At 38.9% G+C, this 27,677-nt stretch overlaps 1 protein-coding gene across 1 annotated transcript; it reads right to left on the bottom strand.

Annotated features, from left to right (window-relative positions):
• Positions 1-9,118: 9,118 nt before the first annotated feature.
• On the bottom strand, positions 9,119-26,555 carry KATNBL1 (katanin regulatory subunit B1 like 1). Its single transcript, XM_074149344.1, has 10 exons — positions 26,438-26,555; positions 18,210-18,337; positions 16,601-16,641; positions 15,948-16,230; positions 14,445-14,563; positions 14,216-14,266; positions 14,042-14,131; positions 13,527-13,616; positions 13,011-13,104; positions 9,119-11,459 (listed from the first exon to the last, which is right to left on the bottom strand). Exons 2-10 carry the CDS (start codon positions 18,321-18,323, stop codon positions 11,427-11,429), a joined length of 915 nt encoding a protein of 304 aa, XP_074005445.1. The 5' UTR covers positions 18,324-18,337; positions 26,438-26,555; the 3' UTR covers positions 9,119-11,426.
• Positions 26,556-27,677: the final 1,122 nt, after the last annotated feature.

The following is a 27,677-nucleotide window of genomic DNA, read 5'->3' as shown; positions in this document are numbered from 1 at the left end:
TCATTGTATTGGCCTATGATTCTTCTGTAACTATTTTGAAGCTATAATTGAAATAAGCAACTTTTGTTCTTCTGTTGTCCGAAAAGTCAGGTCCGTTTCCCAGTGTGCAATAGCCAATTCCGCACACCAGGAGGAGAAGTTGATTATTTATTTCATAGTTGTGTGCAAGGCCCGATGCTTGGTGGTTTCCACAAATCAAGCACACCCATAAGAACTCTCTGTATGATTTTTATACACATTTTACAACATCATTGTAATATTAGTACCTCCTACCTATATCTGATTGATAAGTAATTCACATACAATTACACCATCAAGTTATAGCTACCACCCATGCTCAAGAGAAGGGTCTTCACCTGGGAAAGGGTCTTCTTGACCTATCAGCTTGATTTTTTAGTATTATAATGCAGGTAGTTCAGCTTAAGACACTTAAGAGTTCTCACTTTCCTGCCAAATTGGCTGAACTTCTCAAAACGTGTAGATTAGTACTATCCTCCCATCGTTGGGCTTCCCATTCAAAGGCAAGTATTTTCTGGCTGTCTTGTTCCACTGGGATGCAGAAGAAAGCATCTCTGAGATCCAGAACTGAAAAATAGACATTAGATTCTTTGATCGTTGCTCACAGTATGTATGGGTTTGCCACCCCTGGGTGGAGCTCTAACACCAGTTAGAGAACTGCTCAAATGAACCACCGCGGTGGTTCACTGCGGTGAATGAACCAACCAGTTAGAGAACTGCTCAAATGAACCACACATTATCTATCATTAATCAATGGCAAACAAGCTAATTTTCTATGCGTTGTTACATTGCTATTCAATGTGTTAAACAGCTTCATTAAAACAACACGATTAGCAGCTTTACAGTAAGTAGTATTTCCTGTTTAACTGAAATGTATCTCTGTCAACCTTAGACCAGAGGTAAGAGTCCCATGGGAATACAGTAACTATTTTTATATTACATTCATACTTTTTTTTTTTTACTTTAATAGTTCAGCCTGAAGCAAGATTTGCCACTTCTCACATCAGCACTGTGGGGCTAAATTTAGTAATTTTTAGATTCATAATACATATAAATCATCTTATCATATAAAATCTTCCCAATTGCAGCATGAAGTCTTGTATTTGTCACATAATTCATGGGCGTGGACACCTCCATTTTTTCTCCTCCTTGATTTTCTGAGCTATGTACAAAAGGGTCATTTTTATATTTCTCATATAACAGTTTAAGTTTTTTTGAAAAAAAATAGTAGCATAAGTCACCTTCAAATGCCTCTTCTCCCCCTCTAGCTACTTGATTTCATCATTTGTAAATGTATTTGACAGCAGGCTCCTCTGGGAAGCTCTGTAGAATGTCTGGTGAAATCCAGGGCTCACTGGAAGCAGGAGCTTTGCCATGGATAGCAGGAGTCACGAACTCAATTTTGTATTTTGCTTTTAGAACTTTCATTTTAGGCAAATAAAACAACAATGATCCATAGAAAAATTATTGCAGAATTTTATTTGTAAGCTTTTACTGTCTCCTGCAAGCCTAAAGAATTCAGCAAAGCATCTTAAAAGTAGTGTTCGCTCCAGGTGACAGCAACTCTAGTGTCTAGTTTCGACTTACTTTTTGCAAGGGTAAAGATGTGCTTTTAGATATTGACATGTCAAAATAAGAAGTACTGGAAAGGGGAAGCAAAATCAAATAACTGCCAGGGCTACTTTGTATTCATGCAAGAGTTAGCAGGCAGGGAGATGGTGGAGGGGAGAAGAAATAAAGTGCATAAACTCTTAACAAAAATATACATTAACAAACCGAGGGCCCAAGTAATACCTGTTTAGAAAAGAAAAGAAAGAACAACAAAACCACGCAAAAAACTAAATAAAAGCCACCAACCTGCTAATCTCTGAAACTGAAAATCTTATTATACATGATATCCCTTTCTCCATAACATAACGCGATGCTCGATTAAAAAGGAACTGGACCTTTTAACAGCTGCAGCATAGGTATCTGTCATAGAAGCATTCTTCAGCAAGGCCACAGAGAGCTGGAGCTCAGATGGACCATCAGCAAGTTCCACTGCAGGCTTTTACACAGCTGATTATCTGGCTGAACAGTCTCTGTGGCAGACAAAACATGGGGAGATGAAGAAGTCTGAGCTTGTGCATTTAAAATGCAAAGATTCTCCTGGCATACAAAGGGCACAGTGGCATCCTGGCCTAGAAAAGGCACATACAGGAAACAAAACCAGTTACTTTTATAACTGAATCACAGACACAGCTTTAGATATGTGTTTGGAACATCATCTAAGGGAAGTTCTGGTAGGAAAGAGTCATACTGAGGTTAAGCAAAAAGGTCTCCTACTTTCTTCACAGAGGTGATACCATGTCTGAAGCTCCCAGGGAGCAGCAGACCAGTGCTGCTCTGCACAACTGATGTGGTGGTGCCATGAGGAGAAAAAGCGATATATGTGAGACAGAAGCTGTGGTTGAGGCCAGGTTCAGATACTCCCTAAAGCAGTAATTACTTCTTATATTCCTTTTATTTAACTGCTGGATACGAGAGGAAAAAGTAAGGCTTGCTGGAGCCATCTGACTCAAATTAGTTCTTCCTCTTACTCAAGTCTCTCCTTGTTGTGAAGGTAAAATTCAACTGTACTGCTGCAAAACCACTGCAAATGATACGGTCATCAAGAAGTGCAATGCTCCTAAACAGCTGTGAAGATACTATTTCAGACCATTGAAATCAGTTCAAGTTCTGAATAAGTTTGCTGGCCAAAAGGCAACTTCAAATAAATGCCTGAAAAATCTGACAGCTATGCTGAACACTGGGAAATGTGGGCAGCAGTATCTTGGCCCTCAAAGCTAACAGACAGAACCTGCTCTATAAAGTATGAAAAATAGCATAAGGATAATGATAATCAAATACTACAAAGGAACCACAGACCAATCCATTTTGTCAGAAAAAAGCATTAATGAGGATACCCAGAACTGTGGATAAACAGATTTCTCAATACAGAAGCGTCTTATGATCAGGGTTTGATTTGGTGAGTTTATGGAGAGAGAAGGTCTTGCAGTTTCTCTCATATAACCAGAACTCTTGGTAGGAGAGAACCATTTCATCCAAACCAGACTCGAGTCAGTCACCAGAGGCTAAATTCTCATTTTCCAGAGCTCACAAAGAGCTCTTACATGAGGAAGCACGTATCAGAAGTACGTACACTCAGGCCTGCAAACAGAAATGCTAAAATATGCCTCACTAGTCCCCAAGGTAAAGGCTGATGTCAGCAAGCTGCCAGTTGTGAAGACAGCTCCAAGGGCGTTCTCCTATTTACAGCCCTTCAGAGTAAGGTAGCTGAGGTCATGTACCAAATATTCAGACAATGTAGAACATAAACTGCTAAAATACAATGCACTAATCCTAAAAATCCGTAATATCAGAGACTCCTCTGTTCTGAGAGGCATTCTTATATACCTTTTTTAGCAAAAAACGGGTGGCAGCATTTGTTGTCATCTTGCCACAGCACTACTTCATGCTGGAGACAAGCGAATTCTAGTTTTTCGGTTTGGGTGGGGTGTTTTCTTTTGGGTTTTTTGTTTTGTTTTGGTTTTAGCTTCAGTAGCAAACTTATCTTCAGCTGGGAAGCAACTAAAACTGCTTTTTAAATTAAGAATTACAAGATGGAAAGAATCCCTTTACAGATGTAAAGAGGCATGCCACTAGTAGAAGCATAAATACACTGGAGTTCAGAAGTAAGTGTAAAAATGGAATTTCTGCCCAGCAGAGTGCATACATGTGCTTGCACAGTATTGTGGTGTGAACAAGGCTAGTAAACATGTCCTCTCTCTGCCCAACTCCCTGATCATTTTCTGTCGGGTCAGAAAACCACCCCAGAAGGCTTGCAAAAATGAGAATTCAAGGAGATACCAACAAATTTAGAGACCTGCACTCAGAGTGGGGGGCCAGATGGGTAAAGAATTAAAAAAACCCCAAACCCTAACCCAACAAGCCACCCACCTCTAAGCAGCATGATGTCTCACTGATGTCTCCCTAACTAGTCACCAGCCCACCATTTCTAAATGTTCAGAACCGTGGGCACTTTTAATTAATACTTGGTAGAATATTTGTTTAAAAACCATTTATATACACATACACACACAAGTGCACCTAATACAACATCTTCACCTTAAACTTGGTAACTGAAATAGCCACTACATTAGTGTGCATCATTCTGCTCCTCAAGTGTTCATGTAAGGGGTAAATAAAGTGGTAGTATCCACAGTTGCATGTGTTATTCATCAGAAGCATATGCCTCTAAGTTTTCACAGTTCAATGACACTAAGCTAATAATTTTGTTTGCAGTGAGAAGCTGGAAGACTTGAGATACAAGATATCACTTGGGAAACCAGGTGTGCCAAATATGAAGGCATTTTATTCTCGCTTGGATAAGTGACAAGGTTGATGCAGAGCTGGGAACTCAGCCAAACAGATGTGCTCCAACACGTCAGAGGGGTGGAAAAGCAGCAACTGGGAGGAAACGTGACTGTTCTGCAATCACAGAGTCTCCAACCTTCCTTTGCGAAGTGCCTCACTGCTGTGGAATTAGGCACACAGGACCGGAATGACTTCCTGCATCATCAAACCTGAATCTCCCAATTATCACAGGCACCCTTCTTGGGTGGTGGGAATTTTTATACCTTATCTAAAACAAACATTCCCCCTTCCCTAGTTTTAGTTTTGTGAGTCAGCTCCCTACACCAACAGACAAGTGGGGAGGCACGCACCAGCCACAGTCCTGATGAGAGTGTGTCTGTATTCAAGCCCTCAGCCCCTTTTAATGATCACTGATGCCACCACTCAAGGGGCAGTAAATATTTTTAGAGGGACCCCTTCCAGAACTACCCCATCATCCAAATAACAGATCTCAAAATCCTTATCTTCAGAATTCCCCCTCTCCTCTCTCCAGCAGAAAGCACCCTAACTGCAGCATCTTTCAAAAAGAAGTGAATCCAGAATTTTACTTAAAGTACCAAAAAATTCTTCCTAAGAAAATTTATTTCAGAAGACAGTTGCTCTGGTGGGCAGGGTTCACTTCCCAGCCAGCTACCCAGCTTATTCATATGCTAATGCTGGCTGTTGGCATAGAATTACTCCAGAATTAACACATCTGTTGATCATCACTCATTCTGGTTGATTAAAAGACAAGCTTTTAGACTTATCAGAACACAAGGCAGAGAACAGAACCTGCCAGTTATTCTTTAGTCCTGCTTTGCTTTACTACCTCACTAATAATAGCCAGAACCTTACAATGTTGACAATAAAGTTTTACTGTTACTTGTAAAGTGATGGTTAATTAGGTTTTTTAATTTTATTTACTTCTTTCTGTAGCTGGAACATGGGGTGCCACAGTCATCCAGCTGCAACTAATGCAGCATGGGCTTATTCTCCTTTTCAGTCAGAAACTTAATGTTATTTTAAAACACACACACACAAATGTCTACACCTTTTAGCTTCAAGACAAAGTATTATTAGCAGGCATAGAAAGAAATAAGAAATTTCTACTTTCCAAACCAAGCACACAACAAGTAGTTCCTTTCTGCATTGATTGTAGCATTTTCATCAGCATGGAAATAGTGTTTTGGTTTCTTATAGTCAAGAGTTGTTAAGCCTTCAACTCCCCGATAATCCATTATTTCACTTTTATCTAGGCTAATTAGATAATAGTACAGCTGACTGAAATGCAGTAAGACAACTCACGAGTAATGAAATATGCAGTCTCCAAACAGCTGGCTGTATTTGTGCAACTTCTCCATTTAGAAGCAAACATGCCACAGGCTTCTTGGATGCGGCAATCTTCCTCTGAAATAATGTCTCTAAAAATGATTTAACTCTTGCAGAAAACAACTTTGTCTCACACAGAGATGTGTAATGAAAGCCTGTTGTCACAAAAGACAAAAAGACCAGGTATTTTTCTGAAGCTGAATTGTACTAAGCCTTTCAATCCATGTAATATTTGAAACAAGACCCGTGGCACCTGGAAGATCCAAACACAATTCACACTTTTTTAAAGTGAAGCTCAACAGATTAAATACAACTTGAAAAAGAGCCGTCAACCTAAATTACAAGAGCTATTTGAAACTGTCTGCAGGTCGCTTTAAAGTATGATGCTAAGGTGTGTATATTCCAACACTTACATCCAACAAGAGCAGGCAGTCTTGGAATGTAACATTCTCTTAATATTTAGATTTGGTTTTGTTGTTTCACAAGATATATAGTGCTCATTTAAAAAAAAAAAGTAAAATAAATCAAGAAAGTGGTTGCAATCTCAGTAAAATCCACTATTCTGTTTCTTTCAAGCCTATGCATATAGAAAACTGCCTCGTTCCCAGATTCATGGAAGTGCATTAGAACAAGTCACAAGCACATTTGTAAAATCATTTTTGTCATGTTTTGGCAGCCATCACTTCCCAGAGGGAATTCAAAGGGCTTTAAGCACTGAAATTAAGCAATAAGAAAAAAAAAAGGTGGAAAATGTGAATATGGCATCCTTGCATTTTGTTAGAGCAAAGTACAGATGTTTGAGACCCCAACAGTTAGTTGTTCATCTATACTCCAGTGCTCTCCAATGACTGACTGAAGAGTGATGCACTGAAGTGTATGAATCGGAAACAACTACATACCCCATTCAACCTGGAAGCAGCACATCTCATTTTATAGCAGTATGGCTAGCCACTACAGTCTACATAAAGACATATACTACAAAACTCCAGCCAGTATGGAAACAAGAATATTCTAGGTCCGCAACTGTAGAAGTCTGGGTGATTATTTCTAGTCTATCCCATTAAGAGACAGTGCTACACCTCCTGCCTCCCATACGGCAGGTTAGTATCACAGTCCAGCTTAGTACTTAAAAAAAAAAAAATACTGCAGCTATGGTTTAAGAGTGAAAACACTTTATTTTACCAAGTTCAAACTCAAAATTGTACCCAGGAGTGCCCACTTCAATTAATAGGTGTTAACAAAATTTATGTGAAAAGTTTTAAAGAGGGAAAATTTTCACAATTGCTTCACAATGAATAATGTTAAGTAGCTAGCCCTGGTTTTTATCTAGAATTTTCATCCACCCCTCCCTGCTTCTAACGATAGATACTCACAGTATATTTAAACTCAGAGGAAGACATAGCATCAGTAAGTGTTGAAGAATGAATGCAGGAAATGGGGGGGGGGGGGGGATAAATACTTGCATTTAGTCTCATTCAAAGGCAGCAAAGCCATTTAACTAACATGGAATAAAAATAAGTTGTTTAATGAAGTATAATATAAGCACCAACACAAGCATGCTCAGTCTATTCTCTCAGAGAATTTTTATCTGTAGCCTACAATGATTACTGTGTGTAGGAAGGCAGACTGAAGACAAAAATTAAACTACGCTGTCTGGCTTTTACCAAGGCTATTAAAAACAGCTTCATTTTTTTTCCTCTTCTAAATGCAGCATCAGTTCAATATAAAGTTCCTCACACAAGAACCAACTGCTTTCATAAACTGAAGAATTTGCATTGTACAAAAGCTGGAATAACTTCACACCAGTAGCACCATTTGCATGGTTTTGTATTCTGAAGTAGTTGACTATGAATCACCTGTTCCCCTTTGTACCAGAAAACTGGGCACAAAATACAGCTGCAAATCTCCACACAGAGAAGCATTCAGTCTTCTGTAAAACTGGGAGACTTCACACGATGAACTGGCAAATACAACTAACTTGCAAGTTTCAAAATGTAAGCTTTGTACAAGATACCTTCAAGTTTCTACACACAAAAGTGTCCACCCTTTCAAGAAAAAAAAACCACCACCTCCAAACCACTCCACAACTCAGCACTGTAGCACCTGTCTTCAAAACTTTTATCTCTTCAATGTAAAATGCATTAAGGACCTGTAACTCCAAAACTCGCCTAGTTCAGATACCAGAAAATGAAAATACAGCCTGCTTTAAGATACATATGGTATAAGGCAGCGGGGCTGATGTCATTCAACACAGGGCACGAGAACTTTTTGTCCTTTCCTATTGTCCCATCCCCCCTGCACCTCAAGTGTTAAAACTGCAGCCTCTGACAACAGTAAGCCAGCCTACAGAAAGGGAAAGATCATTTTAATCATATCTCCCTGCAAAAGACAAGACCGCGAAGGGCTAATGCCTTTTTTTTTTTTTAATACCAGTAACAATTTGTAAGCACTATTAAGCAGCCTGGAACTGCAGTACCTGCAATACAAGGGTGTTCCACTGCTGAGTACTCTTTACTAAAAAACAGGTGTAACTCATTCAAAATGGAGCTATACATAATCATTAAGACATGCTAGCTTCTTTATACCCAGCTAATTAGTGGGGTAGCTTTTTTCATCTCCACTCTTCAGCAAGCTATCAGCAATACCTGAACTTCGATTCTTACATTAACAGAATATTGGTTGGTTTGGGTTTTTTTAGCTCTGCAGAAAGATGCAGTTTGAAGTTAAAGAAGCTTTTTGGCAGTTTAGGGGATAGGTAATTCCTAGTGCATGCTTCAAATAAAAACCCTTTCAGCAAAACAGCCTAAAGTACTCTCAGGGAACACTGAGGCAAAAGACACACTGTTTTTCAAAGACATTAATTTCATATTAAGTGGTATAACATGAAGAACAGCTTTGTGGAGGCATCCTTTGTCCTCAAGTACATACATGCTTCTGCATCACAGAAACAAACGATTAATTCTGCCTGGATCTTTTGACACATCCTAGAAACAGCACTTTCCAAAAGTATCACAGAAGAGTAGCATTTATGCACATGATTGTTCATAAAGCTAATTCTTAGATTCACTGAGACAACTACACGGATTTAATGGAGTTACATAGCTATTAAGACATTTTACTCGTGTCACCTCTGAGCGGGTATCACACACATTCTACTACAGCAGAACCAATTCCTAGCCATTTGAGAACTAAAGAGCATACAACAAGCTGAGCCTGAATGTCAGCGTGAATAGTTTAAATGAATTCTTTAAGATCATGACAGAAAAATAATTCCATAATCGAGACCAGAATCCTGTTCTAACAGTCTAGTAGCTGCCTAATAACAGTAAAAAACCTCATTTAAAATAAGGCACAGATACTAATGACTTAATGTTTAATACTGTATTATTGATGCTGTCAAAATACAACTTTTGGCAGTTAAAAGTAATGCATTATTTTATTAGATATTCCTCAATAACGACCCTCAAGTCATTCTTACCTTTCCACTAGGACAAAAGCACCATCCACAGTTAACAATTTGGTAGATCCATGGCCACATACAAAGTTCATTATCAGCCCATGTATTTACAACTAGAGTCAAGTTGGATTTTTGAATACCAGAGTATTTAACTTTAATCAATTACAATGATTACTTCTTATATTATCAGAAATAAATGTCCATGAGTTACTTCATTTTGTCTATTAAAAAAAACAGGAGAAAACAAGACCTGGTTTCCATTACCTTTACAGTATTCTCCTTGAGGAATAATCTAAAGTTTTCAGCAATTACTACCAAAATTATAAAGCTAGTCATTGTGTTACTTTTACATTTAAGTGCTCAACAGAACAGTAAAGTAATAAAATAACGTCATCATACTGTAGTTCCTTTAAATTTTTAATTGACAGCAAGAACATTTGAGAAGTTCTATGTCAAATCCTTTTGAGTGTGAAATATCTCTAATGGTACATAACAATTCCAGCAAAAAGAATTTGTCTATGTGCGTATCTCAAGATTGTCCCACAGTTCTCAGTTTTGGGATGTCCCAGAAGCTCTTCCCTGTAGCTGACCGCCCTGGGAAGCACAAAACCTTTGGCGGTTTAAAGAATAGTCAAATAACCAAAAGCACCAAGTTCTGATGACGTATTTCTAGACAGCTTTCAGAAGTCAGCAATAATGATACTTAAATTAAATACAAAATGAAGCAACAGGAGGCCTAAAGCTGTTGACCACTACAAGAATTTAAAATTCATTTATTTCATCTGTAAAGCAAAACCCACTTGGGGCTATCAAAAGACTGTTCTCCTGCATGTCAATAAAAGTGCGTATGCTTAATGCTAGGTATGAAAATAACGCTTTTAAGTACTTAGCTCTTTTTAAGTAAGTAGACTATTTGGTGATAGTATGTACTGTGCATATATATTTACGTTTGAAGTGAACAGCTGGCACTTTGTAAGTTTCAATTGGAAAAGCACACTTCCTAATCACAAAATAAAAAAAGGCAATAGCAAGCCTAAAATCAAAACTACCTCAGAGCTATTAAGCCAGAGCTTTTAAATTAAAATAGTACAGGATAGCAATAGGACAGTAAAAGAGTTTATAGCTGTATTTTCAATGCAATTGTTGGTATGAATTTGCCGTCATTGATCAGGCTAGAACTTGATTATTTTTGCAAAAGCTCTTTCTCAGATTCTAAAAGGAGGTAGTATAAAAAGGGTGCGATCTGAATAACATGGCCTCATCTGGCTGTAAACATTTCAAACAACAGACATAAATATCTATGATAAAAAGTACTGTGGAAGAGATTATTATAGAAACTGTTTTTAAGAACTTGAAAAGAAAAAAAACAGTAGATACATTTAATATATTTACTTATTTGCATGTAGTTTAAATGATACAGAACAAGATTACCGTGTTAGAAATCCACATACAATATAAAAACATTTGTTAGACATAAATTCACCATTCTGCTGACATTTGCAATTACTGTTTATCCACGCTTAACTTCAGGTATTTATAGTATTTTTCATACATGTATTTTTGTATATGTGCAATGTTTCATTAACTACATAATGTGAAACCCTGACTTTTGTAGTTTTTCATCACAATCTGAACATAATAGCTATTTGCATCTTAAACACATTGGCTTCTTGAAACACTAGTAATTAAGGCATCTTTGCTGTATAGTGCAAACAAAAACTGTCTTTCATAATTTGATTAAAACACAGAAGTAATCGAATATTCCAAAGTTTTTTTTAATGCAATTGGAAGATAATTGTGCATTCTGGAGTTCTCTTGTGAAAGCAACATTTAAAACCTCTTAATACCGATTGCTTTTTGTTGGTTCCTCACAACTGGTTCTGCTGTCTTGTCTTCTTTTATGTGATGTTGTAGTAAAATACAGTAGCATTTAAATGAATACCTAGTAACTGAGTGAATCCCAAATGTAGCAAAGGCATACAGTTTTCATAGTGCACTTTCACCTCACTGAAGTAAAAGTTGCTCCTATTAGACATTTTTCCACTTCAATGTGAAGTAGATTGTTAGGATTTTATTAGTGGTTTCATTAAACAGCTTGACAGTTCAGTTCTCTTCCGCCAGTATTTCTCAAAAGGCTTTCAATTATGTATTTCAGGGATACTTTAGAGGATTGTTTCACCACATAAGCACACATAGCTTCCCAATCATGTCAGTGTAGCTGTAATAAATAAGCCTTTACATCCTAGAAGGAAAAAAAAAAAAAAAAAAAAAAGAGAGGACAAAGCACGTCACATTACTTACACAGTCGATGTTACAGATATATCTGAGGCAGGGTAATCAATCAGGACCACAACACAAAAATAACTTGTTCTGAAATTTAGCCTAAACATAATTATCTTCAACTTCAAGATTACTTTCAATTAATAATTTCAATAGCACTTCCTTACGTACTAAAAAGCCTGCAAGAACAGTGGGATTAGCATCAATTTAGTCCATTTTTCCTCTGCTCCCTCCATGTACAGCAAAGAATATCATCATCATGAGATCATGTATTTGAACACATTTATTAAGAGTGATATTCCTTCACCCCATCCCTCCAACATTCTTGTATTGCTCTTTTGGCTCCTGACTTGCTCAGGTGGCCTTGGTCGCAATCTACCCTGATATACATCAAGTAGAATGCAAATGAACAGAAAGGGAACCAGAATCTTAGAGAAACAAACTGACACCGGCTATAACTGCCATGTTGAGCTACCAGAAGAACCAGGCAGTCTATATTACAAGCTCCCATTGCTAGACTATTTGGGAGTTAGAACTCAGTTCTTCTGCATCCCTGCTGACTGAAACTCTGCAAGAAGGTTGTAATTATCCTTGTAGAGACATAAAAATTTAAGTCAAAGGTGCACAGCAGGCCCAGAAGAACAAGAAATAACTTACTTGTTTGATACAAAGCGACAAATTCTGTAGCCATAGAATTATAGATTCCACAAAACTCCTTCAGATCTATGTAAAACATGCAATCTCCAAGTGTTTTTTTCAAGTTCACTCAAATCCTGCACATAACTGTCTGCTTTAAGTCTTTTCTCACTGGCTACCTTCATCAAGTCCCACCATATGGGGAGGTTTCTTACATATTGCAACTCTTGGTGCCCAACCTCAAAAAGCCATGTTTATAGAGATGAGTATCATGAGCAGCAATTCATGCAGTTACCAGACACCCTCATTATATTACTGATACCACAATGTACCGCGAAAGGCAAACAGGGATTCAGTTCAGATGGAGACACTCTTCTGCTCTTCAGAAACTCATCATTTTCTAAGCATTAGGTCAGCAATAAGCTTTAGAATTTAGTATGTTGTCACCTGGCCCAGTCACCCAACGTGCAAATACAAGCAACATTGGTGGGCTAAGATTCTCCATGCTGTGTTACAGCTATGGGTATTGCACATTTCAGAGAAAACATCTGTCCTTTCACAGTCTACCTGCTCATCTGGGACCTTTTTTACATCACTTTTAAGGCTTATTACTATTACCTATTATTAAGGAGGTGCTTTCTCTGTAAAGAAAGAAAAAGGGATAAAGAAATTTCATTGTTAGCATTCTAAACCATAGTTTAGAATTAGCATAGGGAATACACTCCGACTTCTGTAAAAATTGTGCAACATACTTGAGCATTAGTGGAAATAAAGGTGTTTCTATCCATCAACAACATAGCGCAAATAACATCAATGAGAAGAATACTGTGAGTGATACAACTTTGTTCATTACTAAACACATCTGGAACTGGATTACCTTAGCTATATTACCAGTATATCCTGGAACCAGAGTAAGATGATTCATCTGTTCCCATAATCCACTTAATTGTTTTTTTAAAATATGAGTATTTCTGAAAAAGAATGAACACTTTACAAACATATATACTACATTTCAGTAGACTTTTTGACTAATATAGACTAATTCTGTATGCAGTATTAATCATGTATGATAGATATTGCCACAGTATCAGAAAAATTTTGATCCAACTTCTAAAGCATTTGTATAACCCCTGATATGACTATATTCTACATTTATTAAAATTCCAGGAAAAAAAACCCAACACAACATGACAATCTTTAAAGTAAGTTTCCAAAGACCACCTGTGGCTTAAGAACAGAAGAGCTTCTTTTAAGTACTTTCAAGCTTTTGCTTTCAATTCATGTATTTTTCTCTTGTAGGTAAGGTATGATCCTACTGATCAAAGTTAAAACAGATTTTGAAATGGAATAAGCTACAGAAACACATTTAAGTATTTCCCAATTCTATACTCACCCATCCTCTGTCTTTTCTGTATGTGCAGATAATTCTGACCACCATGTTTTAATGACAGCTTGAAGCCAGTTTAAACCAACTATCACATATCTGTAACAACATATTTTACACATTACTCTTTTCTTTCCCCCCTCCAGTGGCAAACTGAAGCTGTTGTTGAAAAACTAGAAATTCTTCAGGTATTTTACCTGAAAACTTTGCCTTGTTTTCATGTTATAAAGCATACTAAAACCTCAGTGCTATTCTGTTTTACTGTTTAGGATAAATAAATCTGCGTAAGGGTAAAGCCACCTCCCCACCCTCCCCCCCAGCTCACCCAGTCCTTAAAGTTTTGCACCACTGGTTTGTTAGAGGAGCAAGGTTTATAGGAAAGCTCCCTTTGGGTAGGTGTTCCCTGAGAAAGGCAGGATTGGGAAAAGGGGCAGAGGGAACAAGAGTCAGAGTCAACATTAGTTTCCAAGGCACTGCACAGGCAGGGATTAATAGTGTCTTAAACATCCAAAACTGATACTTACTCTTCATATTTGCTGTTAAGCAGTGATTTTACTAAAGGGAAAAGATCTACACAGCAGCCAACTGAAACATATGGGTTTTCTTCCTGTAAACTTAAAAAACAAGACATTTCAGAAGTGCTTGAACTTCACTATGGCTATAACAGATTCTTATCCCCCACTTGTTTTTGTCTGTACCTGTTTGTTAGCACAGGAAGGCAGTCTACTACCACTCCAAGATCCTGTATCCTAGAAATATTAAGAATGAAATCAGAAGTGTTACTAGTAGAGGATAGGTTGAAGTATGTTTCCACTATGATTTAAAGAATAAGTGTAACAAAATTACAACTTTTAAGGAACCCCTAAAAATACTGCAGCATATTTGGGATTGCTACCACTTAAGAATATAAAGAGACACTTAGTTTACCTCAATAAGTAGGCTACCAGTTCATTTATACTTCTCCTTCTCCAAAAGGTTAAAGCTACGTTCAGCCTTAGATTCCTGCTGAAAAGAACTTGATTCATAGTTTCATGGTCCTGAGAAATCTGTGTATTTTCAAAAACATAGAAGTTTGCCAGAAGTTAAGCAGACAGCAACAACACGGTAAGTTGCTCTAATAACAATTTAGTATATGAAGATATGCTTTCCTACCCGTATGCAGATGAGTTTTAGAAATTTAGCTAACAATGGCCTTAAAAACATGAATTTCGCTTAGAAGGGGGCACAAACAGATCAAGAGTACTTTACCCAAAAGCTACAAGAATAAAGTCTGTAGACAATTAAAGAGAGGTACGTAATAATTAAACAGAGCAGACATAAGCATCAACCTATAATTCTCCCTAACTTTGAGAACTTTTTACTTAAATACTTATTAATTTTTGAGAACTTTAACAACTTTAGACCCAAGTAAATACATGTATTACTTTGAACTTTGACAGAAATGGTTGATTTCTGAAAAAGCTTGTTCTTGGAATAAAGTTTAGGCATTTTATTAAAATCTTGGATTGGAACGAACACTGCAGAGCCACCCACATCTCTCAAACAAGTTAGAGATCTGTGGCCGGTGATCCAGCCTTTAGCTTCTTAGAGGATGAATCTTCCCTAGTCTTCATTTTTTTACCCTCCTTTCTGCAACCTCTTTATTCTGCTGCTCCTTCCTCAAAACCATCAAATTCAAGGGAGCGTAAGAGTGCCACAGACTTGTACCTCCAGCCCACTGGACTCTCAGGGCTCTCTCTTCATGGCAGCCCACACTTAAAAGTGCCGTGAAAATATAGCATGGTGATAGTCTTTGATCTTATCTTCCCTGCCATGCCTCACTTCAAGCATCCGCAAGCCTCAATGGCTAACAAACGTGATGACAGAAATGGAAACTTCAACATTAAGAGACTTAAGTGGCCTTCAAGGTCTGACCTTTTAGCCAGTTTCAGAAGCCCTGCAAACATTCACTGGGTTTCATCAAGCAGTCTTAACAAGAAACAGCCTTACACAAGCACTTAAGTTAGTTTCATACACACTAAGCTGATACTGCTATTGAAAATGGTCCTATCCTATCTCACCAGGTTATTCCCATCTGTACACTAACACTCACACTTCCATAAACATGCATGTGGCCATGCATTCTGCCAGATCATGAAACATAATCAAGTCAAAAAAATGTTTTCCTTTGGTGATGATAGAATTTTAACCTAGAATAGCCTCGTAGATCTGAGCTTCTGTGCTGACAGAAACATCGGGGAAACTGGCAGGACTACTACTCTTGGCAACTGTGTCACTGTAAACTGACAGATAAAGACTGTAAATTACAAGACTTGACCCATTCTGTATGTTAATTTTCTTAACATATTTGAAAACTTTCACAGCTAACCACAAAAAGAAGCTACACGAATACTTTTATTTTAAATTAAAATTTTTTTAAACTCTACTTACCTCTGAAAAAAATCCACTAAATTTGGATGAGGGGTCTTCTGTTTGAGATGAGCGAGAATCACTAGAATTCAGCAAGTATGTACTACTGTCGATGTGCAGTTTTGCTGGCAGATTTCCTGCACAAGCCAGTTCATTTTCTTTATTTGCCATGTCACAGCCCCTAGATTTAGGGAGCTGTTTCTTTCTGTAACAAGGCTTTGGACTGTAACAATGAACTTTTCTTTTACAATATACTACTTTGAAGAGAGAGAGGGGACTGGTCACCGTTTTTCCAACTGTTATTCTGCAATAATAAAGCAGTATTTTAGTGAAGGTTGCTGTAAACTTAAGCAATACTTTGTGTTAAGTTAAAATATATCATTATGAATTCAGCAGTCAACTTGTAGGTTAATTAAAACAATTTATCCCCAAGATATACCTTCATGACATTTGGGTTATCAGAAGAAAGAGCTACCACCAATATTTTTCTCCTGCTTTTATTAATGCAGAGACTCATTATTATGGAAGTAGACACAAGTATCAAGTATTGTCAGTAAAACTAAGACACATTTCCAGTTGCATCTGCTTGAGTGTTGTAATAAATTTAAACTGCTGCTTCTTCCCTGTCTCCCTCTCACTTGAAACTCAGACTCTATACAGCACAGCCCTCCTACCTGTTTGTGTATGAAGCCAGCTGTTTTGGAGATTTCTTACCCTGGGAGAAAAGGAATAGAGAATAAAAGAAAGCTTTATTACTAAAAAGGCTCAAACACTCCTACTGTTTGTCAAAAAAGTCCTGCTTCGCCATGGCCTAAATTTACCACAGATTCCCTACCTTCCACGTTTCCTTTCTGCAACTAAAGCACAGCTATGTTAACCTTCCTATAATCTTCAAGTATTTCAGTGACCTATAGATGGACTAGGTCTGCCCCAGCTGTCCTTGGAGCACCAGAGTCAGCTGTAGCCTTGGGGTCTCTATGGCAAGAGACGGGATTGTGACATCAAACAGATTCTTTAGTTAACAGCAAACTAAAAATTGTGCCTAATATAAAAAGCCTACTGGAATCTGATGCCAAAATTGCATTACTTGTCTCACACATAATTTAGAGGCCCATAATATAGCAGATGCTAGTATCGGGAAAGATGACAGCAGAACATCTCCCCACCAAAGCACAACAACAAAAAATTAAATAAATTAAGACTGCTGTAGACAACAACATCCACATGAAACAAATTAGCACTCTGACACCAATCAGCCTGCATGAAACAGTGATAAGCCAGAGGAATCACAAAATTCATTCAAGGTTGTGCCACACAGATTAGAAAAACCTTTGAAAATTAAGCAACACAATTTGAGGACTAATTTCTAAAGGCTTTTTTTTCTAATACAGTAATCTCTAATGTTTTAAAGCTTCATCTAATGAAGATAAGTTGAATTGTGACGTTCTGGTCTACTTTTTTTGCATTAGTAAACAAATTATTAAAAATAAAAGCATTAAGACACTGAAGTTAGAAGTATGTATTTTCATATAAACAGGTACTACGCTCATATACTGCAGACATTCCAACTTGAAAACTTATGCTACTGTTAACATTTATGTTGTGTACATCAGCAAGACAATGCTATGATTTTTTTGGGTTATGCCGAGTCATAAAATCATGGGGGTTTTAATATATAATTTCAATAAACAAACAGACAGAGGGTATTGGCATGTTTACCACTTTCCGAAGTGATCTTATGGTAAGTTTACCTCCTTAGTACTTCCTCTGTACTCCACTGCCTGCCTTACTTTTCAGCCAGGAACACAGGTAAGAGGTTATGAGAAAATATTTCTGACTAGCAAGTATCCAGTGAAAATACATGTTACTAGACAATGTGGTAAATCAAGCTGTCCAGTAACAACATGACAGGTCTATTTCAATGCAGCTATTTCACCTACCCTGCCTCTCACTTGTGCCATGCAGCTCTCTTGGCAAGAGAGAGCTTTTTGATGATACAATTCCTCTACTGAAACAGTTTTTGGCTAGACTGCAGAAAAGCAGGCATGAGTAAAACCATAACGGTACCTACTGCTCACATGGATGATAAGATACATGTTATTTGTACAGTCACTGCCTGTGCCTATTATAATACATGGCTTTCATAATCTAAGCTTCACTTAAATTTCATCTAAACATGAAATGCCCAGTAGTGCTGTGCTTCTAGTTTTAGATTGCTCAGAGCTATGAACTTGTTTGAATGTTTACTTCAGTTTAACCAGAAAAAAAAACAAACCAACTTACCTCCTTCATGATCTTTTTAGTGGAAGAAGAGATTCTTTTTCTGGGGAGATCAATAGGACAACCTTCAATATGCAATACTTTGTGTTTTCTAACATTGTGGGCTTCAGATGCCATAATCTCTCAAATCCCTGTTTTCAAGGGAAAGATATTTAGTTATATTTTCTAAACTATTCAGTCAACTTTCTTCAAATGAACTGTTTTAACTGGTTTTGCCAGCTGCAACTGTTTGCAAGGTGTTCCATCCTATAAATAATCCAAGAGCTCATCCTTTAGCAAATATTAGCTGGAGGCCTTATCATTAGTAACATGCTGATGAGCATTTCAAAATTCCCATTTAGCTTTCTAAAAAAAAAGGGACCTCCCCCCCCCCCCCCAAGTTGCCCTCCAAAGAAACAGAGGCAGAGTTCTTGTTTTCAGACCAGATCAGTACACCTGCACTGAGGGGTGCCATACAAACAAGAATGAGACAATTTATGAGACTCTTTCCTCCACATCTCATACTATGAATTTCATCTGCCGCCTAGAGAAAAATAATTGGTCTCAACTGTTTCCAAGTGAGGAAAGGCTAGTAAATAAGAATAATCCCTGTTTTTCAGGAAGGCGGCAAACTTCATCAAAATAGCAAAGGCAAAGAAATGGAAATGAAAGATCACCCCCTAGTTTATTGGCAAATCCTGTCCATTTTTCTCAGCATATAGTTTTGGCTGGTTTTCACATTAAGAAAAATCTTTATTCCACAGTTAACCAGTAAGAAAACATCTAAAGTACTTCGTCTTGAAGTATGCAAATATTTCTACAAGAATCAAAACCAATATTGGGAGAGTTGTACATGTGGTTTTGTGTAAGTGATTCAGAAGATCCATTGCTTGAGACTGGAATTTTCAAACTAAATCATCATGGAGCACTATTCCAAAAGTGTTTAGCAGGACGTCCTACCTTACTTTCAAAAACCAACCATTTACTCTATTTTATTGTTTTTCCCCTAAATGGTAAAACTCTGGTCCCAACATGAGTGCCCCGATCTCTTCACTCCACCTTTAGTACCAACAGTCCATCCCTTTTCCTCTATGTAGCAGATTTTTCCCACTTTAAGAAATTCAGTATTTAAAACAATAAGGCACTGAGCACTGAAAAAGCCGGATGGGAAACAGTTTATTAGCCACAGAGGATTTTTCAGTGCAATTATCTAAAGACCATCAAATAAAAACAAACATGTAGCAGGCTCAAAACTAAATAGAAGGTGTATTCTCCACATAATGCATATTGTATTCCATATTGTAGGATACAGTGGAAGCAAAAAAAAAATTATTCAAATGCGTCAGTTTTCTTTAGAACAGGATTAATACTGATGAATCTCATTTGAAATCTCTCTCTCAAAAAGAGGAATATTTACTGACAGAAACCCTTCCCCTGTAAGATGGGAGCATGAAGCCCTCAGATAACAATTTCAGCAAGCATTGCAAATGGCAGCACCATTTAGGGCAAGACCTTTAACAGCTGGTGGGCCATACTTATCCCAATACAAGGCTGGCTTAAGACTGGTTCATTAACTTGACTCTTTCCCTGCATACTATGGGATGGTGACAGAATAGTTGTCACCATATGAGCTCTTCACACTTCCAGCCGCTAGGCTTATAAGTAAATAGTAAAGCACTTTTTCCCTGAAGTTTAGACGAAACCACAAAAACAACAAACTACTACTTTTCTGCTTATCAGAGTGGTTAAAAATCACTCTTTGGACTCAAAATAGCTGTACATTAAGATTTGAACTTGGAGCACAACACAAAGGCAAACAACTGAACTTTTGAAAAGACCAACCCAACAACCCTAAAATCCAAACAAATCCAGCCCTATATTCAGGTTAATGATGAAGGCAGAAAGCCAGGATGATTTGGAAAAACCTTGTGGTTTTTTTTTTTTGCATCCCCTGTTTGAGAATGTTGCTGAAGGGCGCAATAAACTCCAGAAGAACAGGGAGACCAACCTGCAACCACCAGAGCTAAACCCCACAGAATCATCCCATCAGATGCTAAAAAAATCCATAATCTGTTCCTGAAGAATCATTTTTGCAACTACTCCTGTGACACACTGACATTTACAGCTCTTTCTGCAGAAGAGTGACCTCTCCTTACTTGTTTGTTTAATAAGTGATCTCAACCTACCCTCCTCTTTCATGCTAAGCAGTAAGCAAGAATCTGATGTCTAACATATACACAGCACTATTAAACTAGAATGCTTTTTACTTCATAGAAGTGTAAAATAACAGAAGACTAGAAAAATGGAAAAACCAAGGCAACTCAATTAGCATATCAGTGCTCAATATTGGGATCTAAAGAGCCCAAGATAATATCTAAAAATAGCTGAACTGAAGAGAGATTATCCTGGTGGGAAAGAATTTCCCTACAAAAAATTAAACACGTACAAGAGAAAAATGAAGAGAATCACACACTTTGTCAAAGTTGATATAAGAACATAATGCCCCCTAGCCTCCCAGTTCAAAAAGGAAAAGACGACAAAACTGTCAATTCTTTTTTTAAAGACTGGGAACAGAAACCCAAAAGGCCAATGGATGATCAGATATAAAGGAACATCTGATGAAGTGAAGTAAAAGTCTTACATCTGTGTTCACAGTTCTACAGTTTAGAGAGGTTTCCACAGTTTAACAGAAGCAGCAGTGAACGTATAAGCAGCAATGAAATAGCTGTGCTATTAACCAAGGTGCAGAACCTCTCCCTTAGAGCTGACAAAGCACCTGAAGAAATCACATGTGGAAAACACAGTCAGTATTTAAAGATGGCCTCAAGGAAGATCCAGACTGACATCTCTGTTGTGCAAATTAGTAAACAATGTAATCAAGAATGAAATTAGTGGACACAAATGAATAATACATTGGGAAAGATTCAACCTGGCTGTTGTGAAAGCAAGTCCTGCCCTGCAAAATTAATGGAATTCTTTGACAGTATGAAGTATTATAACATGGATAAAGGACAGCTAAACAACAGAGTCTACTGGAGATTCTAAAAAGCTTCCAGAAGTCCCTCACTTAAATCTCAAGGTAACTAAACAACCCATTGACAAGCGGGAAGGTTTTTGCATGGAGAAATAGCTAAGAAACAGCAATAAACTGTCTAAGCAGTTCCCACACTGAAGAAGGCCACCACAGGGATTCTGCAGGAAAATCTGCATTGGTTTATGCTGTTTGATATACTCATAAATTACCTCACAAAGGAGACGAGTAGTTGACAATACAAAGTTATACCAGACACTGAAGCTGAGGGCTAACAGAAGAATTAGATAAGGACTTTGATGTACAATAGGCAGAAGCAATAATTATAGATTAACGCAAAACAAAGCCTGTGTGTCTGCAGGCGTGAGGAAATTTGGGGTTTCCATATAGAATCACAGGCTGCCACCCCACAACATCTGGATATATTACAGTCTACTTAAGATCATTTCAATTGCTCAGTGCTACATATGGGTCAATAAACAGTGAAAAATAAGCAAAACAATGTTGTGACAGTGTATAGAACTAATTTGTGCCTGTATTTCAAATACTGTGTGCAGGTTTAGTGCTCTTTCCTTCAAAAAAAAAAAAAAAACCAAACCCCACAACTAAAAAACTCAAAAGAATGAGTAAAGTAAAAAAGAGCTCAGACAAAGGCAAGTTAAAAAAATATGGAATACCTTCCATACAATCAACAACTGACAAGATCAGGCCTTTTCAGTCTGGAAAAGAGGCTATTTATAGCAGAGAGGGGAAAATAAGACAAAGGCCTACCAAATTAATGGGTTGGAGAAGTTGCATAGAGATTGTTCTCCGTCTTGCCCAATATAAGAATGAAGCGGCAAAAGACACTAGCTGAAGGTAGGCTCAAAACTAACAAAAGAGGATGGCAGGTAAAAGTTACAATCAAGCTGAACTTGCCACAGTATGTTGTTGGCCCAAACCTTGACATGGGTTCCATGCTAGACTGTGCAATTCATAAAAAGGAAATACACTGGAAGTGATTAAATACAGAGTCATAATCCAGGTAGCACAGACAAGTAACAGAAAACAAGCAGAAGGATCTGGTACGCCCAAACCTAATATTGCAACAATACATTTAGTCCATATTAAGAATCCTGCTTCCAAAGGCTTAGTAACACATGATAAAACGCTAGCTGGCCAGCAATTAAGAAGATGGATGCTAGAGGATGAAAGACACTTTACAGAGCCCTTTACAACTTTCATTTCCTATCTGCTATCAGATATCATCTAGGGATAGCTAATTAGACACTACCATCCAATTATTTTGGGATACATATGGAAGATGTTTAAATTGGCATTAGATACTAACTTATACAAGATCAAACAACTTATACCTTAACTTCTTGAATTTTTGACTTTTCCTCCTTGTACAGCTTGTTCTGGATGAATACAACTAGCTGTTATACCATTTTATTAAGGCCAATGCAACTCTTGCTTTACAAAATTCTAACAATAAACTAAGGATAGACTGCAGTTACCCTCAGCTCTGCCTTAGCCCTTCAATCATACACACCTAAGCTGTTTTACAACTGTAACAAAGGAGACTGCAAATCTGAACAGAGATGCACAATTTCATTAAGATCATAGACTCACATTCCACCAATTTCCCCTGTCCCATGCATGACTTCTCGTAGCAGATGCCAACCCTTCTTCCTCTCCCTTTTACTCTCCTCAGTTTTCAGGAAACAGAAGGACTAGAGTAACAGCAGCCATATATCCTGATAAGCCAACTCATTTGTCCCCACAGTCAATAGACAATACCTGGGCAAAGTTTTCTTGATGGCTCTATTGCTATTTTCTAACTCTGTTCTCTCCCGGATGCAATACAGCTCTTCAAGTCATGCCAGAATCAAGCAAAGAAAGTCAGCACTAAGAAGCTTTCAAGTGCATATCTATCAAAGGCAAGTATTAACAACTCTGCCACTCCCTCCCATCCTCCTGTGTTCTGGGCACAGCCCCCAGAGAGGGACAAACTTTTCTTCACATGTTAGGTAATCTACACATGTATTAACATAACATTAATTTCTTACAGAACACAGACTTGAGTACTTTGCATGACAGCAAAGCAAATGTAAAATAGCTAGATTTTTTAAGTTATCAGTACATATCCTTTAAAATATTCTTCCTGTCCCACTCTTTGCCCAAATTCTTAACAGCTATTTTTTCCTGTAGCATTCCATGTCCACTGGCCATCACTGATGTTCTTGTGATTCTTCCCCCACTCCATGTTAAATCAAGTGCAAGTTCAAAGATGACAATATTAGACTCAGATGAAAGAGTTAATTTTTGCTCCCCAAAGAGGCGAGTTCATGCTTTGAAAGCATTCAAAATAGGTATACATCAGTGAGCTGGTAATGGTCAATCAATTTCACTAATTATTAACAGATTTAAAATGCTCATGAGAAACTTCCAAGAATGGTTATTCCAAAAGAGTAATCTCTCTACAAAAATAAATTGGCACTATCTTATGATGTAGAAGCAATCCTGTAAGCTTGGCATACGTTCCTTTCATTTTAACTCTGACAAATGTCAGAGAACCCATCTGTCTCTCAGTTTTAGATAGCTTCCACATCCTCTGAATATCAAACAGTTGGGTTTTTTTAAACTTTTTTAGTAATTTATGCCCTGACAGTTCACCAGGTTTTAAATACTGAATTCTCTTAAAAAAAGTGGAGTTAAAGATTTTTAAGCAGTATGTTAATGCAAAATTTTTCTGCAACACTATAAAAAGTGTGTCTTATATGCCAGCAAGACACAATTTTTTAACATGCTACACCTGTGGGGCCATTTTTTCCAGTTTAAAGTTTCATGTGTGGACAAAAATTGTAGAAATGACATTAAATTTGCAGTAAAGGCAAATACTATTTGAGTAACTAGTTAAAGTTAGCTTATTCCTACAATTTAAGCTCATTTTCCTATTACTCTTACATATGGAATTTGTATGTGGTGCACTGGCACAAGCAGTCATAACAAATCCCTGAAAATGACCACAAGTCAGAGTTGGGTTAAGTTTCCTGAGGATGAATCCAGGTGTGAATTAGCTCTCTTTGTGGAGCCAGCCCAAGAGTCTAATAACTGAATCTTAGTCACATCCTGGAAAAAAATATTTTCTAGGAAAAAAGTCAAACACATACCCAGTTTTCTGCATCTGGAGGTACCATTTACAGATATGTTAAGCTGACAAAGTAATATTACTTGTCAGTGTTTTAGTCCTTTATAGAGCCATCCTTCACTTATGAAAAGATGCTTTTACCTGTTGATTTTCACTTATGAACACTCCAGGAATAATAAGGTTGGAAAAGTTCTACTATTAAAATTATATGGGAGTTGTTATATAGGAAATAAAGTTCTAATACACTGAAGTTCCCACATTAATACTTTAAACAAGCCTTAAGAAACTACTCATAAAATTAAATACAGTAAGCTTTTACCTATTCATTGCTCAACCCAAAAAAAAGGAGCTTCAAAAACTTGCAACAAGAATTTTAAATTCAAAGCCAAAGAAAGACACATTGGAAAACCCCTCAAGCTCCAAACTTGGTGGAGGCATGGGTACCCACCTCATCCTCACTGGGCTGGACGTAGTCTGTGGCTACATTTCACATAGCTTAGGACCACATGAATTCTTTTCCATTACCCTTAAATACACTTCTATTATTCAACGTGGTGTGTTTATAATGTTTTAAAAGGCTTCTTAGTTCATACTGAAGCTTCTTATCCTGGGCCCAACATACAAAGCTGTTAAGTTGTTTTAAAAAGGCGTATTTAAATTATTCCAATGGAAACATATTGAAAAGAGGTTTCAAAATTGGGTGAGAGAGAGAATGTGAGCATATACACGCTACTATAATAATATATACGTATCAGTATACTCACATATGATTTTTTAAATATATAAATATAAAATACTTTAATAATATTAGTTCTAATATATTATAATGAAGTTCTTGATTATAAAGTTTAGGAATTCAAACCAATGGTCATTTCAGTTCAATGAAATAATATTAGAGACATTTTCATCACAACTATATGCACTGATAATAAGAAATTAAAGTGACAGCTTTTGACTAGAACAATTTGTTCTTTCCAATCAGCAAGGCCAAATAGGCATTAGTCTGTGCTCTGTTATGCATTAATTCTACTAAACACGGGTAACTATCCTTTTTTCCTTCCCTGATTACAGCCAAAGAGAAAGAACAAAAAAACAGGGGAATGGGAAAAGCAAAATTCACATTTTGAGAAGAGATGGAAGAATGCTGTTCTTTTATTGACTTAACCTTGCTCCAAAGCATGTTACAATAACAGCAACAAAAGTTTCTAAAACTACCTCCCAACCTCTCTCCTTAACTATCCAGATCTCACTCTCCAGAATATCTTTGTTTTACATTTATATTCAACAACATACCAAACTACTCCAGCACAACAGTGGAAAACAAAAAAATCTTTAACAAAGATTTATTTTAACACTTATTTTTTTACTTATTTTAACAAAGTAATTAATACAAGATCAGATCTTCAAGCATCTAAAGATTCTCCCTCCCCCTCCTCCTTTTTTCCCCACTGGAATCTGTCACACCCAGGGAACAAAAATCCTCAGCAGGCCTCGCACCCAGCTTGTCACCCTCCCTTTCGGTAACACTAAATGGCAGGAGAGAAGGAAAGGTTTTATCTGCCATTGCACCCGCCTGCTTTGAGCTGTGGCTGAAGCCACCGTTTTAGAAAAATACAAAACTGCCAGAACTCGCTGGCTGGCGGCTGCAAGCACCGAAGACAGCCGTGCCGCAGGCCGCCCGGTGGGCCCGGGAGCGTCCCCGCACCGGCGCGGCCGAGGGCTCTGTGGTGCCAGGCGGGGGAGGCTCGGCGAGGGCCGCCGCGCGTCCCACCGGGCGGGGAGCGGGAAGGCGGCAGCCCCCGCCCCCGGCCCACACACCGGGCGGGGCGCCCCGGAGCCGCACCTGGCCCCGGCGAGGCAGAGCGCGGCCCGGACGGCGCCGCCCGCCCCGCTCTGCTCCCCCACAGCCGGTAGCGAGGCGGAAGGCCTCGCCGAAGATCCCTCCCGCCCCCGGTTTCTCAACGGCCGGAGACGCGCTCCGGCCCGAGAAGGGCCCGCCGGCTACTAGGGACCGCGGTCGGCCCGGAGCGCTAGCTTCTCGGCCGCGGCCCAGGAAGCGCTCACCCTCCCCCTCATTCACTCACTCACCCGCTGCTCATGGTACCAGGCCGGGCCACACCGGGGGGAACGGAGGAGCCGCCACAGAAACCTACCGCCGGGGCCCAGCGCCCGGAGCCTGCGCCATTCAAACGGCGCCGCGCTGCATGCTGGGCCGCGCCGCGCCACGCCCCACAGGCCGCGCCGCGGCGGGCAGGTGGCGCCCTCTGGCGGCCGCGCCGCCCGCATCTCCCTGCGGCCCAGGTCTCTCGTCAAGTCAGGTCTGCCTCCGCCCCGCCCGCCGCAGCCGCCCTACCTCAGGCTTCCTTTGGCCGCCCGCCGGGCCGAGCGCTCCCCGGGGCCCTGGTGCCGCCAGCCGCCTGGCCTGGCCGTCCCTCACCTGCGCTGGTCGGGGTCCAGCTCCTCGTTAGGAAAAGCTCCTCGTCCCCCACCGCCTCCCCTCCCGGAGCGGAGCCTCCTCACGCCCCAGGCTGGGTTCAGCCGGTCTCCCCGCTGCCCGGGTTGTGGCCAGTCTGCCGGGTCTCGGGCCCTCAGGCTGCAGGATCAGCGGCTGAGAAGGGGAAGAGGCAAAGGCAAAGGCAAAGGCAGGCCACCTCTTAAGCTAGCTCAACAGGCGTCACTCAGGCCTGCAGTTGTCACCGCCGCCGGGCTGTTGAGTGCAGGGTTACATTCCAGCTTGGTGCTGCTCAGCGTGAAGAAAGCTTGCTGATGTCTAGTTTTCCTTGAATATTTATATTGTATCGGGAACCTCGCAGTCCTCGCTCCCCACCATGTCTGCAGGCTCCTAATGACGAAGCGTGGTTATGAGCGTGTGGTGCTCAAACTGGCTGAGAAATCCGTGCTAGCTCCGCATTACAGCTGAGTATGAATAGCTTTAGTATTCCTGAGGCGTGGGTGTTAGTAAGATTCTCTCTTTGATCTGGTGTAGCATCTCAGAACATACCTAAAGCTGGTGAGAAAAATGGCTTGGTTTAGTGATAAACGGAGGAATAGGTGAGATTTATCCCACATCTCCCCTCACTTTGCTCCTCCTTCCCATCATCAATTCTGACCTGAAATGTGTTATTTTCTCATGCAACCTCACAACATCCCTGTAAAATAAAAACTTCGTCTGTCACTGTTATATAAGTTTTGGCTTGGCTGAAATTTTTTTACCTAGCCTACTGTAGTCTCAGTTTTGGGGGATGAGAGGGCAGGCTTTGACAAATTACATCCTTTCTTCAATAAGTTAACTGGGCATGACAATTTATATTGTAATTTGGTTATTAAA

The sequence above is a fragment of the Numenius arquata genome, chromosome 6 (assembly GCF_964106895.1).
Source record: "Numenius arquata chromosome 6, bNumArq3.hap1.1, whole genome shotgun sequence".
Lineage (NCBI taxonomy): Eukaryota > Metazoa > Chordata > Aves > Charadriiformes > Scolopacidae > Numenius > Numenius arquata.
The sequence above is the reverse complement of the archived record's forward strand: the minus strand, read 5'-3'. Positions and strand labels throughout refer to the sequence as shown.

What these genes read in the sequence shown, in the direction of transcription:
- KATNBL1 (XM_074149344.1), bottom strand. Translation starts at nt 18,323, where the DNA reads ATGGCATCTGAAGCCCACAATGTTAGAAAACACAAAGTATTGCATATT. An exon ending in CTAAAAAGATCATGAAGGAG is followed by an intron (nt 16,642 to 18,209) that starts GTAAGTTGGTTT and finishes CTTTTCTCCCAG; the next exon opens with GGTAAGAAATCTCCAAAACA. An exon ending in ATACTGGTAATATAGCTAAG is followed by an intron (nt 11,460 to 13,010) that starts GTAATCCAGTTC and finishes TTTTCCTTCTAG; the next exon opens with GATGTAAAGGCTTATTTATT.